This window comes from Morus notabilis, unplaced genomic scaffold (genome assembly GCF_000414095.1).
Source record: "Morus notabilis unplaced genomic scaffold, ASM41409v2 Scaffold261, whole genome shotgun sequence".
In the NCBI taxonomy this organism is placed as follows: domain Eukaryota; kingdom Viridiplantae; phylum Streptophyta; class Magnoliopsida; order Rosales; family Moraceae; genus Morus; species Morus notabilis.
Window position 1 is genome coordinate 245498 of NW_010363042.1, and position 22423 is coordinate 267920.

At 35.8% G+C, this 22423-nt stretch overlaps 1 protein-coding gene across 1 annotated transcript in view; it reads right to left on the bottom strand.

The window, feature by feature from the left end:
- Positions 1–18239: 18239 nt before the first annotated feature.
- LOC21399709 overlaps positions 18240–22423 on the bottom strand; it is a 4863-nt gene continuing 679 nt past the window's right edge. Inside the window, exons 2-5 of the mRNA XM_024169075.1 lie at positions 21442–21529; positions 20163–20721; positions 18628–18962; positions 18240–18517 (exon numbers count right to left, since the gene is read on the bottom strand). Of these exons, the coding sequence (XP_024024843.1) occupies positions 18406–18517; positions 18628–18962; positions 20163–20721; positions 21442–21491 (1056 nt within the window). The 5' untranslated portion in view covers positions 21492–21529 and the 3' untranslated portion in view covers positions 18240–18405. The remainder of the gene's footprint in view (positions 18518–18627; positions 18963–20162; positions 20722–21441; positions 21530–22423) is intronic.

Here is a 22423-nt window from a genome sequence, read left to right on the forward strand (position 1 = left end):
GGATTGACCTAACCTCATTTGAGAACTCAAAATGAGTGGATTAGCCACATGAATCCTTGTTTTCATTCGATTCTCCGGAATAAATTTCCATTATCAAAGAATCATGATTTGAATTAAAAATTATTTATGAACATTGATTTTGAACTATGGCACACTAATATGATACAATTGCGTCTAATTAAACGAGGATGTTTGATGAGAAAGGTCAAACTCTAAATTGTTGATTTTGATGGGAAAGTTAGTGGCACGATTGAAATTGGAGCCTCAAAGGCAAGCGGAGCTAGGGCTACGTGAAGACAGCCACAGGTTTGATATCCAACAGGTAGGATATTCTTGTCCATATCCTTGTTAGCCTCATTTTAAATGGTTTTAGCCAATGAAAATGTTTTAGAACAAAACATGATGAAAGTAAATGATTTTAAAAGAAATAGCATGTGAATGTTATTCGGTTTTCCAATGATTTTGGAAATGAGATTCTAAAGAGTATCATTTCTTAAAATGAATTATTTAATGAGTGATACAACGCATGGTGGCCTCAGAGATCGGGATGTGGGAATCGCATCCTTGGGGGCAGGTCCCGAAACCTGTACGGATCCACTTCTTGTTTAGTGGAATTATGGCTCTGCACTTTTCATAGACATACATTTTTACCGCTTCTTGTTTAGTGGTATGATGAGCTGCACACTTTCATTATACATATATTTTCTACTGTGAGTATTTCCTTTTCTAAAAAGGGATGATCGGTTCCGGGTGTATATCTTCAGACCGTGAGTACCTTTATTTTAAATGTTTTATAAAATTATATCCTACTGGGCCTTTCACTCATCTTTCTTATTTTTAAATGTATTAAACCCCTCCAGGCGACGCGAGGAGTAGTGCGGAGTAGGTAGCTACTACTGGTGACGTGGACTTGACCTCGGGAAGTGAAGAGTTGTATCCCTCTTATCTTTTATTTCAAGGCATGTATAAGAGATTATGGATTGTAAACTTAAATATTACTAGACTGTGGTTGATGTCATATTTACTCTTATTTATATTCATGTATGCTAAACACCTGTGGGAATTCCTGACATGATACCAGAGATGTAGTTTTAAACTGGTTTGGTTGGAAATTCCACCACTGTTCTTGAAATTAAATTCCTCTTGAATGCAGGGGGGCTCGTTTGGAAATACCTGGACATTTTGAATTTGAAAGAAATTAAATTATTAAAAATATATTATAATGTTTGCAACATTATATGCTAATCATTCTCTTAAATAGGTTTAAGTTTCTAAACAAGCCTCCACGTCACTAACCCCGGTTTGGGGGCGTGACAGAAGTAGTTACACTTAGATAAGATCCACACTAGTGAGAATAGATCAGATATGTTGACGAAGACTTTGCCTAAGAAGAAACTTGAAGCTTGTAGGCAGAGAGCGGGCTTAGTTGAGCCCACCAAATGATGCGGAGGGGGAGTTTGTTGGGTTCCGTCCCATTTGTGGGTTGGAACAACAAGTGGGCTTCAAGCACAAATGATAAAAAAAAGGAAGGCATGCTGCTCACGTGGGCAGCAAACTAGAAAAATAGAAAAGAAAAGAAGAAGGAGAATCGGGAGAAGTAGAGTGCAGCCGAGGAAATCAGAGAAAAAGTGAGAGAGAGAAAGAGAAAAGGGGTAGGGTTTTGGTGCTTGTGTAAGACGATTAGGTTGCGAAACGTTGTCAGTTGCAGCTCAAATTTGACGTGGAGAATCCTTGTGGCGAGCTCTTCCAATCTACCGGACTTGATTTCTCATTTAGCTTCTCTTTAGTACTCTCTTGAGTACTCCTATTTTGGTGAGACCTAAGCTTTTCTTTGGTGTTATTGTTGTTATCCATGTTTGTTGATGATGTCCATATTGTTGGTGAACCAAGAATAATGTTTCTTGATGATATTATTATTATGAGCCTCTAGTTTGATTCTAGAGAGAAACTTTGCAATCCCATTGTTGATATAGTGGAAGAGATTTAAGTGGCCTAAGGGTCCCGTGGTTTTTACTCTCAATTTGAGAGGTTTTCCACGCTAAAAATTAGTGTTTCACTTGTGGTTGATTATTTTGATTAATTGGTGCATTGGTTGTTGGGCTTTGTTGGCATTATGTTTGAGATCCTATTTTAGCACACAAAGAGGGAAAGTTTTAGTCTGCAATTGTTTGTTAGTTTTCCCAACAAATAATTATCGCTGTAAATAATTTACATGCTCCAATTTTGTAATCTGTATGATGATTTGTCTATCAATTTCTATCTTTGATGTCCATTATTATTTCTTTTATTTACTAACTTGAGTATTGTTTTTCCCCACTCTATAATGCTACATTTTTCGGGCAATTAGATTTGTGATCGAGAATGCTAATAGTGATCATTATCCCGGCCTTATAAATTGAAGAGTTCAGACTCTTTTAACTCAAAAATCCTGTAGTGTTAAATCACTATAGCACTAATAATGGGAAAAAGTCATTTAACCTGATCTACCAGACATGGGTTGATAGTACTGAATAGTATTACTCTAAAATATTTGGTATTTGAAGAGGAAGTCTTAGGTAAGGTATAAAACCATAATCTACACAAATAATAATTTTTTTGTTTTAATTTTTTTAAATAAATCAACCGTCCAATCAATTCTAATGTGTGATGTTTAAAAACGCGCCATAACAATCCGTCGATGACGATCTGGATAAGACGTGATGATGTTGTGTTGAGTTGTCTTTAGCTCTTCATGTTACCTATGGACGTGGAAGGGATCAATTTTAAATTATGACAGATCATTGATGTAATTGGGCAACGGTGACCATACAACAGTGTGGTTACGATTATGACAGGAAGTGATTTAGATAGAACCCTTCATGGCCGGGCACAAGATGCATATCAATGGAGTTTTGTGTGGTCCTTTGGCTTGGTGTTTACTACCAGTTTGGCATTGGCCCTTTGATCTGTGAACATCTCAACTTGACATGATACCCCATTTGGCGTGCTATTATGGCCAAAATTTATGGCCTTTTTTTGGGGTCCCTAAAAACGACTTGACAATTTAAGCAAAAGAAAAAAGGAAAAAAATAAAAAAAAAAACAGAAAAGAAACAAAACCAAAACCAAACGAAACACAAACAAACAAGGACTTGACAATGGATCGAGTTGTGCCATTAAGGATATGTGCATAAATTACTGTTAATGGCACAACTCGATCCATTGTCAATCCAAAAGTTAAAACCGTTGTCTTACATGCAAAAATTACTGTTAAAAAAGTGCCATGTTTTAGTACACGTGAACTCATGGGCACACATTTTACGACAGTTAAAAATAGTCATAAATGTCAAGATTTTTCTCTTAAAAATTTCTTGTTAGCCGAAATAGTGGATAATACAAAAGAGGAATAAGTTAAGGAAGAACAAAATTAAAATTCATACAATTGTAAATTCAACCTTTCTACCAAACTCGGAATTGGAAGTTGCAAAGATGTCGAGGCACGTGGACCACGTTTTCCTTAAAACAGATTCGTCCCCTCCGGCGTGTGCTTAAGGTTACGTTGGACGTTCGTCTCTCAGGATACAACGACAACGACGGTAGCTCGATGCACTTTCGGAACTGTCCGGCGAACTAGAACTTGATCTTTCCTCTATCACCAAAACGGAACAAAACAAGACAAAGAAACACACAACTTTGGAAGCAAGAGAGAAACGGAGAGAGAGGAAAAGATTTTTAGAAAAGGTGTTATTTGTTCATGTGGAGTTTGGCCTTTATATAGGCTCCAAAATCTGGGTGTTACACCAAGACATTATGGTGTAATAACTCAGATTTATTCCAGCCATTAGTCTGCAAAATAATGGAGCAAAACGTTTTGTTTTTCCATGATGAATCCAGCCACAAAGCATATCCATGTTCAAGGAAAAACTGATGCAATAATCAGCTTTTATCATCACAATTAAGCTTGGTTTTAAGCACACCATTAAGCCTCCATTATGCTCATTTACCAGCCATTAAGCACAGCTTTTTGCTTAGCCAGACTTGACTGAAGCAAAAACAAAAATTGCAAAAGTAAGCTCGCACAGAACGGGTTTTCCGGTCTGGCATTCGTGTCTACAGGCGCACACATTGACCTCCAACATGAGTAATTTAGACCAATATTTTTTAAACTTCTTTTCCATAGAGGCGATAGGAACTCCTAAAATCTCGTGTGTCCTAAATTCACTAAATAAAATAGACATTCTTAAAAGTTCTCCTAACGCTAATAGTGAAGTTGGGTAATAAGTTCCACTAAGCTTTAAGGTAACTTCGTGAAATCTACCTAAAAAGTTATACAAAAGTTCGGCAATTTGCCAATCAGTTTCATCTATAAATCTTGTTCCTAATTTTGCACTAACATAATTTGTTATAGCATCTTTATAAGGGATGCATTGTTCAAGCATTATGTAAGTGGAGTTCCATCTTATGGGCATATCTAAGGCTAATGCTCTAGGATTTTGATTCAATGCTTGTAGAAATCTAAACCAATCTTGTATTCTTTGATTACTACATTGAATCCAAGTAATGTTATCTCTAATCCTTTTAATATGACCTGACATTCATTTTAAACCGGACTTTACTATTAAATCAATTATATGACATGCATAACGTTGGTAGAAAATATCATTATTACCGAATAAACTTAAATCATTTTTAAAAAATTCTATTGCTTTAGTATTTGCAGTTGCATTATCTAATGTTATGGTCATTATTCTATCTCTTAAACTATATTCATCAATAACATATAAAATTGTGTTATATATTAAATTGGCAGTATGTGATCCTATAACACATTTGAAACCTAAGATTCTCTTATCCAAATCAAAACCTTTATAAGAATGTCCGGTTACAGCTAAATAATCCTTGTTGGTAACGGCGGACCAAATATCTGCCGTTAACGCAACGCAACTGCTAGTAGAGTGTAGAAGGTTGATTAATGCTTCATTTTCTTGTTTATATAATTTTAATGCATATTTCCTAATAGTAGTTCTAGAAAAAAATTGTGCATTAGGATTATGTACAATTTTAATATAACGCTGCTAATTTCTTTGTTCAGTAAAACTTAGTGGTTGATCTAATGTGTCTATTAATCGTGCCATTTCCATATGATCAACTTGTGGATCGTATTTCCACGTGCTTAGACCGCCGGTTTGGCGGTCAAACGATAATTGTGTTTGGCGGAGATCAGCTCCGGCTCCTTACTTTTGAAGACACTTTTCAGAGTGTCTTCTTAAGTGTGTAGTACCGTGAATGTGTTACCTTGTAATTTCTCACCACAATATTTACATTGAACTACGTATTTAATGTTACCATTATTGTCGACCTCCTCGAATGTGTTGAAGTGCTCCCAAACTGCTGAGGTGCGCTTGCATTTCTTCTTAGAACTTGCAACAGTTGCACTAGCACTACCGCTTGCCTCTCTTTCACGGCCACTTGTGCCACCACCATTACGTCCCCGACCTCTAGTACATCCACTAGGGGTCGGATATGCAGTTTCATCAGCAATTCTTTCCATAGTTTGCAATTCCTGCATTTGAAAAACATTAGGAAATTGCCCTTCTTCGATGTTGAATTGGGCATCAATGGGAATATCACCACGATAACCAGAAGAAGCCATTATGAAAAATAAGAGAGATTGAGAGCGGTTTGAGAGAGCTTAAGAGAGATCGAGAGAGATTTAAGCGAGATTAAGAGAGATTTGAGAGAGATTAAGAGAGATTTGAGAGAGATTAAGAGAAAAATTTTCCCCCAAAAATTCAGGTCCAACGGCTAGTATATTTTTCAGGTAGTTCAGGCATAATTCGGGCAGGTCGGGCAACGGTAAGAAATCCGACTGTTGGGTTCAAATTTTCGGGCAAAATTTGGGTTCAGGTCAGGTTCGGGCAAAAAAGATCTGTTTTGTTCAAAATTCAGGCATTTTTCGGGCAACGGGCAAATTCGGGCAACGGTCAAAAAAATTCAGGCAACGGTCAAAAATTTTCGGGCAAAATTCGGGCAACTTCGGGTAATGCCGGAAAATTCAAAAAAATTCCAGCGAACGATGGGGGACGACTTCTTCACGGCGGCGGGCAGTCGGGGGAATGAATGTTTTCGAGCTGCCCGAGCCCGTACCCGAAAAAACTGTGGTCGGCGGCGAGAGGCCCATGCCGCCGTGCCCGAAAATTTTTGGGCAGCGGGCATGCCCGCCGCCCGAAGGTGCAACACTGGTCGTATGTGTCATATCGCAGGAGATTAAAAAGAAAATTTTGTTTGATTGTTGGAGCATGATAAGGTAATATGATTAATGACTAGTGTTAGTAAATCTGGCGGTAAAATAAAGAATGAGTAAAAATTACAATAATATTGGCACATAGTATTTTACGTAGAAAATCTCTAAAAGAGATGGGATAAAAATCACAAGACAAGTGTAAAATAATTTCACTATAAAAAAATGAGGATTACAACATTCTCTCTAAATTTTACAAAGAGAACAATAAGAATCACTCTCTTATGTAAATAAGAAAAAACACCTCACAAAATAAGATTAATTGGAGAAACTAAGGGCCTGTTTGGTAATGTTTTCAAAATGGTTTTGTTTTTTATACAAAAATGAAAATGAGATTGTGTTGAAAATCATTCTGTAACCGATTACGTTTGGTGGTATTTCAAGAGATTAATTTGAGTATGATAAAAAAGTAAAATCGTGTTTGGTTACATTTATATTTGTTTTGAGAACATGTAATTAATAATCTTAAATTAATATATTAAGTAATTAATAATTGATAATTATTTAGCAAATAAAAATTAATATATTAATAATATAATAATAATAGATAGATTATCATTAATGAGTACAATAGTAATTAAAAAATATATATAAAAATTAATATGCTAAATAATTAAAAAATAGTAATTAGTAATTAATTATAAGTAACTACTATGTTAGTAATGTACTCATATTTATTAGATTATAAGTAATTAATTAGTGTATTAAGAAAAATAATTAGTATATACATAATTTATTAATATTCTGTTTACTACTTAAATTATTAATTTTTAGTTACATAATTAAATAATTAGTTAATTAATTACTAATGTTTATTTAATAAGCTATTATTTGATATATCACATGTTTAATTTTTAGTAATTATTCTTTTTATAATGATTAATTACTAATGATCAATTATTAATTATTATTGATTAGTATATTACATAATGATAACGATAATTTAATATTAATTATTAATTGAGTAATTACTATTTATTTTTTATTTACCAACTGTTTACTAATTAATAGATTATAATTAACATAATATATGATTGATATCTTAATTATTAATTATTTATTTAATAACATATTAGTACTTATTTAATTGTTAATATGTTATATAATTAATTTTTGGCAATTAATCTTTAACTAAATAATTAATTACTATATTATTTATTATTTTATTAATACAATTTAAAACTTAATAGTAATATATTAATATTTAATTAATAATTAAGTAATTACTTCTATTTATTAGTAATTTATAATTAATTATTTAATATAATTTTGTTGATAAGTACTACAAAATGAAAACGGAAAAGGGAAAACAACTTTCAATCGTTTTCTACTTTCTTCACAAAAATTATTCTCATTGTTTATAGTTTTCGTTTCCGTTTTCAGAAATTTTATTAAACAAACGCGATTTGTAGATTGAATTCATATTTGTGCCTCAAAAGACGTGTGGAAACATTTTTAAAAATAATTTCAAACACTCCCTAAATTTCTCTCACACTATGAGAATTCTCTTTGAAGATTGAGAATGAGATTCTTAAGCCTTTCCTCTAAGCCCCCTTATATAAGCTCTAAGAACGAACCGTGTCCACGAAAAACTTGGGCTAAGAATTGGTAAATTTGTGGTCATTCATTTTTTTTTGTCACCATTTAGCCACTTGGCTAAATATAGTCCACACAATTTTGTGAACTTGAATCATGGGCCTTAGGTTTTAGCAATTTTTGGCTTTTAGACCTAAGGTTAATCCAACATTTCCCCTACTTGGAGATTTGAATGAGAATCAATCACGTCTTGAGACCATCCTTTCTACCTTGTCATTGTCATGCTGCTTACGTTTCTGCTAGACCACACGAGAATGTACACCACTTGAACTTGTCAGTATTTACCGGCTTGGTCAACATATCTGCTAGGTTCTCCTTGGTGTGAATCTTCCTCATATCCACGCTTCTTTCTTCCACTACATCACGAACAAAGTGAAATTGAACTCCTATGTACTTCGTCTTGGAATAAAAGGCTGGAGTCTTTGCAATGTGTAAGGCGCTCTGACAGTCACAAAATAAAAGAATCTTCTCTTCTTTGTGCTTGAGCTCCTCCAATAACCTTTTCATTCATATTGCTTCCTTGCAAGCTTGTGTAGATGTCACATATTCTACTTATGTTATAGATAACGCCACAACTGACTGCAGTTTCGAAACTTAGCTTACATCTCCTCCTGTAATTGTAAACACATAGCCTGTAGTGGATTTTATTTTATCTAGATCTCCTACAAAATCTGAATCTACGTAGCCCGTGGCAATAAACTCTGATCCTCCATAACATAATGCAGCATCTCAGGTACCCTTGATGTATCTCAGGATCTTCTTAACAGTACTCCAATGCTCTTTACTAGGATTCACCATGTACCTACTAACCGCTAACACTGATTGTGTAATGTCTGGTCTTGTACAAGTCATAGCGAAGATTAAGCTACCCACTGTTGATGGATATGGTACTCGAGACATCTCCTTTCTCTATGTTTCATTACTAGGACACATCTTAGAAGATAACTTGAAATAAGCAATAAGATGGGTAAAGATTGGCTTACAATCTTGCAAGACATTCCTTAAGTAATTCTTCTCAGAAATTCACCGAGATGTCTCGGTGAATTTGCATCCCTAGAATCTTGTTTGCTAGTCCTAAGTCCTTTATATCAAATTCCCCAGCCAATGGTCTCGGATCAATGAATGGAGGTCGGGAGGCTGCTGAATAGAAGCTCGCCGGAATCCGACCACCGGTGGTAGCGAAGATTGCCGAAGCATATTTCTGCGGTGGACTTGGGTCCTACCTCCCTTAAATCGACCTTTCTGAATTTAATGGTGCGGTCAATTTCAAACAATTTAGCCTCAAAAAGTACATATCAGGACCAGTAACATCAGTAAAATTTAACGACTCAAATCTCATATTTATGGCAATGAAATCTTAAAATTGGTTACGGGGTTTTCTTACCCATGAACTTCTTAGTGTTTTGACAACAAAATCACGACAATCCAACGGTTAGATCGTCGGAACCACCCCTTACCTCCTCAAACGGCGGCGGTGGCTCTGTTTTCTGGCCAAACGGTGACGGCGGAGGCTGAAACTGGTCGGGATCAACTCATCTTTGAGTTCTAAACCTAGTAGTAAGGGTGGTGTCAACCAAAACTGGCTGGAGATGGAAAATCAAAGGTTTTTCCGGTGACTTTGACGGTGGCGTTTCGGCTAGTGACAAGCTACAAAAATGGTTGAGTTTTTTTCGTCAATTCATTCTGAATCTATAGGAACTGAAATCATCTTGATCGGATATCGAATGGAGGAGATATCGCGATCGGAAGTTTCAATTATTTTCAGAACTTCGGCCGGCGATTGAGGCTTCGTTCGAAGGAGTTTGAGGTCGTGTGACCTGTCAAAATGCTCAGCTCATTGAGAGCTTTCCAACAACCCATGAGGTATAAAAAATAGACACCGGAATCCTCATCGGAGTGTTTGGCCAGCGTGGAGAGAGAGATGTGCGAGAGGAGAGAAAAGGAGAGAAAGAAAGAAAAAGGAAAGGAAAAATGGGCTTAGGCTTTCTAGGTAAATATTATGATTAGACTTTAAAGCCCAATTTGAATAAAGTATGGAATGGTCCATTATTCATGTTCTGAAAAATTAGCTACCGATACTTTAAAACTGTTCGGGGGACAACAGTGTCAATTTCAACACAATCCTTTTTAAAAGGAAAGGTCTTTACTTGATAATTATAACTGAAATTTTTTCACTGATCTCGGATTAACGAACACTAAGTATCGGATTAAGTTAATTAATCTCAATTAATTTTACTGGATGTTACACCCTACCCCCTTAAAGAAATTCCGTCCTTAGAATTAAAACAAAACTTGAGTATCGGTTAAACTTGCGAAAACAACAACAATGAAATGCAAGAAAACGAACAATGTTACCGATTTCATCACTTTGCGACTCCTCGTGATTTCTTGTATGATCACGGCTTTTCGTATATCAATGGGGTGAATTCTCATCTCTATACACATGTCTAAACTTCCAATTTCAAACGAGAACGGTTATACAAGGATATAGAACTATTGAACAAGAATCATCACGAACGTGATTCTTGTACAGTACTCAAAAGGTTCTAGATTCTCAACATTTAGCCAAGTACCTTAAGCTAAGTGCTTACGGAAGTCCTTCACTTAATCAGACTCAAATTATCTAAAATAATTATCCAATTTACTCAGTTCTTTAATTTCACATCTGGACTAATCTGACGCCCGTCACGGAAACACATGCAAACCGTATTACATATCTCCAAAAGGGTGGAAAAATGGTTCCTAATGAAAATAGACATCCAGAGCTTCCTTGTTCTTACACCGACTTTCTTCTTTTAGAACCATGGCTACAACATCATCGAAGACTAGATGATTTGTGAGGATATTGTTGGTCAAGTTGATGATGAGTTGATCGTGAATCAGGTAGACGTTGAAGTTGAATCCCTGCACGTTCATTTTCCTCTATCTTCTAACCCAACAAGGTAAGCTGACTCGATAAAGTTTGCAGGTTGTTGATATGATCGGTTACCATTGTGGATTTTACCATCCGAGGAGTATAAAATTTTCTCTTCAAGAAAATCTTGGTGTGAAGTGACTTGGACTTGTACAACTTCGTCAGAGCATTCCAAGTTTCTATTGTTGTTTTCTTCTCTGCAATACTTGATGTCAGGTACAAATTGGCAATAACATTACCATCCATCTAGTTCCACTTGCCATCGTATGTGATTTCTTATGGTCTTTCTCCGATAGCCGCTAGACAATTATTCTTCGGTAAAATTACATGCATCTTCATTTTCCACAACGTGAAATTGCTTCCGTTGAACTTATCTATTTCAAAATTTCCAGCCATTGTGTGATTTGCTTAACTCCCATTGTTTCACTATAGCTGTGAACATTACCCGTACAATAACTGTACCGACTAGGTAATTCCTAAGAAAGACTGTAAATGAATACACCAGTTCTATCAACAAAGGATAGATCTGGACAGCCTCCTAGATAGAACCACCTTACTAAGCAAGTTCTCTAGAAAGGGGTGGAGGGTCTCATGTGGACCACTTAAGTTCCAACCTCCTAGACATAACCCACTTACGTCGTACTTATTCACACCGTGAACAGTACCATATATGTGAATACTATCGTATACGTGAACAGTAACTCCGTCGTGAACAATAACTTTACTTGGACGCTCTGAGCCTTGATGGCTCTGATACCACTTGTTAGCAAATCTAGCAGTAAAATAAGAAATAAGTAAAAATGAAGATAATACGGACACATAGTATTTTACGTGAAAAACCCTTAAAGGAGACGGGGTAAAAACCACGCCACAAGTGTAGAAGGATTTCACTGTGAAAAATGGGAATTACAACATTCTCTCTAAATTACACTGAGAGAACAATAGGAACTACTCTCTCAAAAGAAGAAAAACTGAAGAAACTAAATTTCTCTCACACTATAGGAATTCTCTTTGAATGGTGAGAATGAGATGCTTAAGCCCTTCCTCCAAGCCCTCTTATAAAAGCTCCAAGAACGAACTGTGACCATAAAAAACTTGCGGCTAAGAATTGGCCAATTTGTGACCGTTCATTTTAATTGGCTACCATTGAACAACTTGGCTAAATCTAGTACACCCAATTTTGTGGACTTGAATCATAGGCTTTATAGGCTTTGTCAATTTTAGGCATTTCGGCCTAAGCCTAATCCAACAATTAGTGATTGCCTAATAGATTGAATTTAAGAAGCTAACCAATAAATGCTAGAAATAATACGTTCTTAATACTTATTAATGAGATTAAAAAACCAATTAAACCATTGAAATCAAAAAACACACTATCAAATTGGATCTTGAAGCATATAGAAAAGTGATGGTTTTAGGATTACCTCTTCCTGCCGGCAGCGGAATAACATCAGTCATTTTAGCCAGAATCCGATCAGCAAGCTGAGAAAATTAAAGGGATCTTGGAGGAGTTTTTGAACTCTTCTCTTCTCGTCCTCTATCCACACTCACACAGACCACACATGCACATGCACAAGGGTTAAGCACAAAATCCCCTTTTGTTTTTTTTTTCTTTTGTCTGCAACCTTGAAAATAGGCCTTGTTGGGCCCTAACGAGAAGGTTGAGATAGAGAGAGGAAATTTAGCCCAATGGGCTGACCAGGGAGTCCAAGTGCCTCAAGCACATTAGTGATAAAATTGTCCATCCCATTATGGCTCTTGTTATAATATCATGCATAAACCGTATTAAAATATAATTGTCCATAAAGCCACGCTTTAATTTGTGACATATTTGAGAGAATTAACAATCATTTGTGCTAGTCCATATAAATATTCTAACATTCTCCCACTTGGACAGAACAAATCAAACAACAAATATACATTCACTCAATATATGATGTCCACAAACAAAAATCTCACACAAGAAACAAATGCCCAAAACAATTATGCATAATAATGCACTCACAGGATGCAAATATTAAACACAATCATGCTTTTGAGATTAAGAGAGCACTGTAACGACAATTATCTGGATCCAATAATAAAATGAGACTAAAACCAAATGTCTCCAGCCAACTCGTCACTTTACATGCAAACATGTGTGCATATCATACAACAAAGTGACAATGATCCATAATATGGATGTATTCTATATAACACATGAGCAATCCATACAAAATAACATGCCAATCATACATCAAATTGTGGACTCCCACTAAATCAATACAACTCTAGGCTTCTAAAAATCCCATATTGGAGACATGCTCCTGAAACACACATATAGGTAAGCCTTTGGTTAGTGGGTTCGCCAACATGTAGTTGGTAGGCGTGTATACAACATCAATGAGGGATTCTGTAACTTTCTCTTTAACAAAATAGTACTTGATATCAATGTGCTTGGAGCGAGAAGTGCTCCTAGCATTTTTAGAGAAAGATACAGCTACGAAATTGTCACAAAAGAGTTTTAGCGGTCTATGAATTGAGCCAACAACTCCCAAAGTTGAAATGAAATTCTGTAGCCATATTGCATGACAAGTAGCCTTATAACACACCACATACTCTGCCTCTATGGTCGAGGAAGCTGTAAGTGTCTGTTTGACACTTTTCCATGAGGCAGCTCCTCCTGCCATCATAAAAATATACCCAGAAGTGGATCTCTTATCATCCACGCAGCCTGCATAGTCAGCGTCACAAAATCCAACAATGTCAAGAGTGTTAGAATGCTTATATGCCAACATATGATCCTTGGTACCCTGAAGATACCTCATGACTTTCTTAGCCGTTTTCCAATGGCTTAGTCCAGATCACTTAAGTATCTACCAAGCACGCCCACAACAAATGCAATATCAGGTCGTGTACATACTTGAGCATACATGAGGCTGCCAACAACTGATGCATATGGGAAAACTTTCATTTGATCTTTCTCTTTATCATTCTATGGACGTTGGGCCTTAGAAAACTTATCACCTTTAACAATTGGCGCCTTACCAGGAGAACAAGAGTGCATATTGGACCTCTTTAGAACACGATCAATCTAGGTTCTCTGAGACAATATGAGAATACCATTAGTCATGTTTCGAAGGATCTGTATTCCCAAAACATAAGAAGCTTTCCCAAGATCCTTCATATCAAAATGGCCAAATAGCATTTGCTTTGTCTCAAGCAACAAGTCATTGTTATTGGATGCGAGCAAAACATCATCAACATACAAAACCAGAAATATGTAACTGCTCCCTCTGACCTTCATATATATGCACTGATTAACAACATTCTCCTTGAAGCCATTGGCGGTGACTATAAGATCAAACTTCAATACCATTGCCTTGATGCCTGTTTCAATCCATAAATAGATCTCTTGAGCTTGCAAACCAAATGTTCTTTACCAGAAGCTTCAAAACTGACAGGCTGGGACATGTAAACATCCGAATCCAAGTCTCTATTTAAGAATGCAGTTCTCACATCCATTTGATGAAGCTCCAAATCAAAATGAGCCACAATCGCCATGATAATCCCGAATGAGTCTTTAGTGAAAATTGGTGAGAAAGTTTCTTTATAATCAACATCTTATCTCTGACTGAATCCCTTAGTGACCAGCCTAGCTTTGAACCTTTCCACTTGTCCTTCAGAGTCAAATTTGGTCTTAAATGCCCATTTACACCCAATGGGTTTACAACCCTGTGGCAATTCCACTAAATCCCACACATCATTCTGTGACATAGAACTCATCTCATCTTTCATGGCATCTATCCAGAATGAGGACTGAGAACTACTAATGGCTTCCTGGTAAGTGACTAGATCAGAGGTATCACTAATATCATACTCATGTTCCTGCAAATAAACAATATAGTCATATGGAATTGCAGGTCTACGAACCTTTTGTGACCTCCTTAAAAGAATATCAACACCATATGTATCTGGCACCTCCTACACTGCTTGATCTGTGGGCACAGCATGAGTAACAACTTGTCCTCCACCTATCGCTGGACCAACCACTAGAGTATCAAACACAGGTATAGGGACAATAACACGTTCTTCCTTGAATACAATCTCTCTTGGTCCCTGAATAGAAAAGGAATCATTCTCAAGATAAACAGCTCTGTCAGACTCAATCACTCTGGTGGTGTGATATGGACAATAAAACCTAGAGCCTCTTGATCCGACACAATAACCAACAAAGAAACCAATAATGGTCTTCGGATCAAGCTTCTTGGATTGCAGATTATAGGGTCTCACTTCCGCTTTACAACCCCAAACATGATGATGCCGCAAGCTTGGCTTCTTAGCTGACCATAACTCATAGGGTGTCTTTGAAACATACTTACTTGGCACTTGATTCAAAATATAAGCTATTGTCTTCGAGGCCTCACCCCATAAAAACTCCGGCAATGTAGAATTAATCAACATACATCGCACCATATTAAGAAGGGTGAGATTTCTTCTCTCTGCAATCCCATTCTGTTCAGGAGTTCCTGGCATCATATATTGTGCATCAATGCTACATTCCTGTAAGAATCTAGCAAAAGGTATAGGATTCCTTCTAGTTTTATTATACCTGCCATAATATTCACCACCTCTGTCAAAGTTAACTGATTTGATTCTCTTTCCCTCACCACATATATCAGAGTTAACTGATTTGATTTTCTTTCCCTTCTAAAGTTCAACATTAGCTTTGAAAGCTTTAAAAGCTTCTAATGAGTTAGAATTTTCCCAGATAAGCTCAACATGACCGTAACGGGAGAAGTCATCAATGAAGGTAATAAAATACCTATAACCACCCATAGCTGGAGGGATGAATGGTCCACATATATTAGTATGGATAAACTCTAATGAATCAACGCATCTATTGGATCTACTCTTTCTAACCTTGGCAGTCAACTTTCCTTTGATGCAATCGACACATGTAGAATAATTAGAAAAATCAATATCATGTAAAATGCCATCTCTTATCATTCTCTCCATCCTTTATCTAGAAATATGACCCAAACGCCTATGCCACAACATGGATGACTTATCATTAAATCTAGGACTTTTGGAAACTACAAAAGTATTAAAAGAGGAAGCAACAGTTTTAGAGGCATCATCTAGTACAAGCTTATATAAATTACCACACAAAGTTCCATTTCCAATCAAAATTGAGTCATGGTACAAGTCTACTTTTCCATTTCCAAAAAGAAAACTATATCCACAGTTATCCAAAATAGATACAGAGATCAAATTCCTCCTAATCGAGGGTATGTATGCAACATCATGTAACTCCAAAAAATGTCTTGTAGTTAGCTATAGTTTGACTATCCCCAAAAAATCAACTTTGACTCTTGTACCATCTCCCATGTACACATGCTGCTCTACATTAGTTGGACTCCTTCTGCTTATCGTTCTCTTTCTTATGCTCTATTCAAGCTTTAAACTTGTGACAATCTTTTAAAGTTTCTTGTCATCTGCAGAACTCTTATCAGTGGGTTTAGGAGGTTCAGTCTCCCTCAAGGCCAAGTCCAACCTTATAACAGTCAGATTCATCATGAGAGATTCAATCCATTGCTTGTAATTTGTCCCATTTAGCATCAAAATGGCAGAGATTCGAGGACTGCTCAAGGGTGAAGAAACAAAAGGGGCATTCAACATTAGGCATGTGAAAATAATATCATGCTATTTGCCCATTTCTTAGCCTTATCAATGATCCAAAATAACATGATCATCACATGCTAGAGTCCTTTTGAGCAAAATAGGACTCATTCGTAGGTAAGGGCAATTTACCAATCACCACAACCAAATGCATTAATCCAACCACCGATAGGATAGTACAAATCATACGGTTCATGATGCTTAATAAAATCCCTTCACCAATCTAAGCATCCTATCAAGTAATAAAATTATCGACATGATAATTTTATCACCCGCATGTATCTTAGTATTATAGGTTTAGTTGTGGGAGAAATGAACAATTTAAAAACGCAAAACTATTTGACATGTTCTGACTTATGACAGGCAAGTACATGAACATTCAAGATCGTCATTTTGTCACAATTTAACATGCCATTTTAATTTAGCAAATAAGATGACAAATTAATGGCATTCAAATATCAAAACAAACCAGCATAGAGAAGCCCAGGAGGAAAATGATATTTGATCAATGTGAGAATTAACCAAAAAAATATGTTCAAACAATACAAAATATCCATAACTATAGTCTTAGTGTGGTTAAAACGTCAAATAAATAGTATGGACAAATAGTAAATGAAATTTAAAGCAAAACAGTGAAAAGAAGGCATAAATCAGACATCTCGCGCGCCCTCACGCACGCCCTTTTTTTTTTGTGCAAATCTAGTCCTTAGAAAACGACATGTCGTTTTGGGGCAAATGGAATGAGGCAGCCCCAGTGAACCTTGCAAACGACATGTCATTTTTCACATGGATGAAAAAACGACATGTCGTTTTGATCTTCCCTAACCTCTTAAACTTTACAGATCGGGTCCGATCGGATCCGTGACCCAACTCGTAGGAAAAGTAAGTTCCGGTTGTCCATTTTTGATGTTTTTGGATGGATTTTGCTCCAAATTTCATTCTCTTTAGTTTTCAACCATCAATTTCACTCAAAGAGTTATAAAAAATAAAAACTCCATGAAGAACATGGACGTGCAGCAAACTCAAAAAAAAAGAAAAAACTCGAGCTTCAAATCCAATAAGTTTGCTCTGATACCATTTGCTAGAAATAATAGGTTCTCAATACTTGTAAATGAGATTAAAACCCCAATTAAACCATTGAATTCAAAAAACACACTATCAAATTGGATCTTGAAGCATATAGAAAATTGATGGTTTTAGGATTACCTCCTCCTGCTGGCAGCGGAATAACGTTAGTCATTTTGGCCGGAATCCGATCAGCAAGCTGAGAAAATTAAACGAAGCTTGGAGGGGTTTTTGAACTCTTCTCTTCTCGTCCTCTCTCCACACTCACACAAACCACACAAGCACATGCACAGGGGTTAAGCACAAAATCCCCTTTTGTTTTTTTGTTTTGTCTGCAACCTTGAAAATGGGCCTTGTTGGGCCTTAACGAGAAGGTTGAGATAGAGAGAGGATATTTGGCTCAAGGGCCTCAAGCACATTAGTGATAAAATTGTCCATTCCATTACGACCCTTATTATAATATCATGCATAAATCATATTAAAATATAATTGTCCATAAAGCCATGTTTTAATTTGTAACATATTTGAGTGAATTAACAATGATTTGTGCTAGTCTATATAAATATTCCAACAATAAGTACTAGATCAAACGGTATGGGATACCGTAGGATGGGACTTAATTAGATTTTTTAAGAGGACACAAGTTAATACACATTGCGTGTGTGCATATATATATATATATATGTATGTATGTATGAAAAATGACCAATGCCTCATTGCCTCTGAAATGGAATAATTGGTTGTGTGTTTAATAAAAACAATATGGTCATGATTTACCACCAGAACATTTGGTCAATATGCACACCAGAACCAGAGCAACAAAGTGAATAAAGAAACAAAAGAATCAATGATTGAAAATTCAAGAAGTCCAAGAGGACTATACAAACACCTCAGAATTTACAGCAGAGAAACCGGGCAAACTTCCCTCGGCGCTTGCTTCTCAACTCTTTCTTTTCGGGTGTCGCCATTCTTTCAGGGCTGCCATGCCATTCCGAGGCTAATCTGCTCACGTTAAGGAAAAAGGAGAGTTTTAAAACAGCAAGTTATTCCGGTGAGAGATTAAAGAGTAAGACTTTTTTTAAAAGAGTGCTGTTGAATCAGAGCAGGTTTACATGGGGAAAGCGAAAGACATTGAACTAGTAGTGCTGCTGTTTGACAGATGAGAGACGCTTCGAAAGCTCGGTGATGCTGCTCCATGGTGTGCTATGTGGGCTGAGAAATGACCAGATGAAAAGTGGCTTGATTCTGCACCAAAATGTTGGTGAATGTGGCTTGGTGATTCATTTTCAGTGCTAATGGGAGCAACATTTCTTGTTTCTGAACCCTGCTGATGATTATCTGGATTGTGTGAATGTTCCTCTCTGCCACTTGTTGTGGCCATAGACATATCACTATCACAAGAGTTCTTTCTACTTTCCAAAGAGCTTGCTGAAACCGCCTTTTGTACCTGTATAACAATTTAAAGAGAAATCAATGCCATATTGTTTTGTTTACAGAATTTGCCGCTAAGATCTCTAAATCCTATATGAGGGTCATGAAAATGAAAAAGTGCTGAGAGTTTGTGGATTTTATCATTAACAATGAATCTTATTGTTTGGCCTCTAGATGTGGAGAATGGTGCAAAAAATGATAGTGAGTGCACACCAACTTGTGGGTGTGAAATTTTCTAATAGATGCATCCAATATATGCATCATGACTTCCCAAACACATTTTTTTCTTTCTGAAATTTTCTTTGGACACAATCTCGAGTGTCATAGTGTGCCTCCTCGAGGTGACGAAAAGCAAGAGGGTCAAAGAAAAGGGAATAAGAAAAAAGCCCTTCTGTAAGACAGATTTAGGATATGTTTTTATGCTATCAAAAGACCTACACTAGATGACATTGGAGATCATGTCTCTTTGCGGTAAGAAAAGCAGGTGTATTAAGCTGTTTCAGCTGGTTGTCAAATTGAACCCTGTTAATGCTTTGGCCTATATTTTTATGCCTCGGTCTCTTTTCCAACTAGGACTACTGAACAAGTATAAATATGCATGTGAATATATATATATATATATATATTTTAAAAAAGCAAACTAGAGAGAGGGAAATAGAAACAAGTTTTGGAAAACGTTTTTCAAATGATTCCACTGGATTTCCATTTTAGATTCCCTTTTCCGATGCTAATGTTCACATTAATCAAATGGTCATTTTTCGGAGTACTACACTGAACCCCGTCGGCAGATTATTCTCAAGGACAAAAGAAAACACTCAAAGTAGAAAAATTGTTGGTCACAGTAATGCAAATGTTGAGAGTACAGGTCTATTATCCTTGGAATGTTTAGTATTTTCTCCTCCAATCATGGAAGATAGGAAAGAAAATGAGACGCTCCTAAAGAAGAAAATCCATCACTAATATGCACCACGTGTTTTGACTTTGAATCTGGCTCATATACAGATTTCTTCTAGAGGAAGTTACATGGCCAATATGGGGAAAACTTTTAAGGACAATTTTCAAACTGGTATTAGCAGGATCAATAGAGAAGCTGTGTGAAAAGTGGAAATGACTTATGCTGTTAAAAAAACTATCCCCATCTTAGCTGGCAATAATAAATCTTGAACAAGACAATTGATTGAATTTCTGTGACATGTAAAAGCAAGTAATGCCTCACCTCCCCAACAGGATGATCAGTTGAGCTTTCATCTCCTGCATCAAACTCTGAAACGTCTTTCACCGAGTTCGATGATTCCTTCTTCTTAGAACCGTTCTTACTGTGGCCGTGTTCATCGGTTGTTCTTGACTCCTTCGAAATGGATGACAACGTCACCATAGTCTGCACTTTTGATTCGATCATTTTGCTGTCAGCACCCGATTCAAGTATGCGAGAGATGATCTTATGGTCCAACTCGCAATTCTCTACCAAGCACTTTCCATGAGAATGCATTCCCTTGTCAATGCATACGTCCTTAACAAAATGGTAACTGCTCTCTTGAAGGAAAACAACCAGCTCAGGTAATTCATAGTCCATGGAATCATCCTTTGCAATAAAATGGCTTTTTTCTTCTGTCCTTTCCTCTGAACCACTAAGGGCACAATCTTTGCTCTTCAGATTAGAAACAAACAGATCTTCGAAATTGCTTTTATTGTGTTCCTTTTCTTCTTTCATACCCTCGTTTTTTTCAGTGAACTTGAAAGACGTGTAATCAGGACTGTAGCAAATAGTTGGCTGGCTGCACATGGATTCACAATCTATTGCATGTACAATATTGTCTCAATAACATATTAAAGTATATAGTAAAAGAATATTTAGACCCTCATTGCATGTAATTAAGTTGGACTATAGAGATAATTTTTGTCATTTTGGAATAAGACCAAGTGGAAAGGAATATTAAAGGCCATACACACAAAAGCCTTTCATAAAAAAAGGCTTTGAGATTGACTACTATTTAAGATTGACAAGACTTTTCCATAAGATTCTCTACCTTAGGATATATAGAAATGCTGTGTTTCATCATATGTTTTCAGAAATGTTTCACTTATCCAAAAATTTTGCAAATCGTGTTAAAAATATCCCCCTACGAAACGGATAATAGCATCATTTCTGAAAACATGGAGTAAAACACAATATCTTGTTAACACCACAAAATTTTTTGTTAGTATTGATAAGGAGAATCCAAATTACAAACCATGATCAGCCCTTATAATGTTTGTACCAAAAAAATTCGAACGCGTTCCATTTAGTGCGGTCCAAGCCATATTAACACAGGAATTAAATGAAGAAATTGCATAAATTTCAGAGCAGAAATTAAGACTACCAAAAACTCAGTGAGTCATTTTCCTATTGATCAGATAAAGTTTCCAAGTAGGAAGAACAGATAGAATATGCAAGAAACTAGTAAAACAAGACATTAATCAGATAAAAATTGGCAAAAGAAACATGAGCCACTTACCAGCTTACGTTACAGAGTTGGGAAAGAAAGCAAATCTGATACCAAGCCATTACTTTTAGCAAAAAGCAGATATCTGGATAAATCAGCACTTAACAAAGAGGCATACAATTAGCAAAATGTCGAATAAGAAAATTTCAGATCAGAAACATGATATATCACAAACAAACAAACAAAAAAAAAAAAAAAAAAAAAAAAAAAAACAAAAAAAAAAATTTCAAAACTACAACCTGAAAATCAATCAGATAAAAGATTAATAGAAAACTTTTCTAGGTGGGCAATTCAAAACTTTCTCATTTCTTGCAAGGAAAAGCAGAAAATGATGAGAAAAGAAAGAGAGGAAATTATGGCAGCTATATAAGCTCCATCTTTAGATGTGTATGCTTTTCTTGAGCTTTGACAAAAGCGCATAAGAATTTATGAATTTTAGGTTGTTGCGTGCGTAGAAATCTGTAGTTTACTGTTTAGGTAATGAGTTTATTATGTCATCATTGTTCAACTTTCCTTTTAGAGAATATAGTGACGAAAATGAATGATATATATTCTTTCCTGACCAAACAAGCAAACCATAACGAGGACATGAAAATAAAATGAAGTTTTTGAAAAAAGGAGAGAGAGAGAGAAAATTAAAGTCTCGTTCAGTTTGTGAATTTGAATTTTTAATTTGAGTTAAAATATAATTTTATGTGAAAACTTTATACTATAGTAAAAAAAATTATATGTGACTTTTTATGAGCACTTTAACTGTAATAAAATTAGAATTGAAAACTTAAATTGGTTAAATGAATGAGACCTAAGAAAAGAGTTAAACAATCTAGTTGTTAGGTAAGCGACTCAAATAATTTTTAAAAAGTTATTATTTTGTGTTTTTTGGTAAGTTACTATTTTTAGTTTTTGAGTAATGATTATTTTATAGTTTATTAAAAGTCTATAAATAAATATTTTGTGTAAAATTTTATGTGCTCAAAGAAAAGTGTAAAGAAAG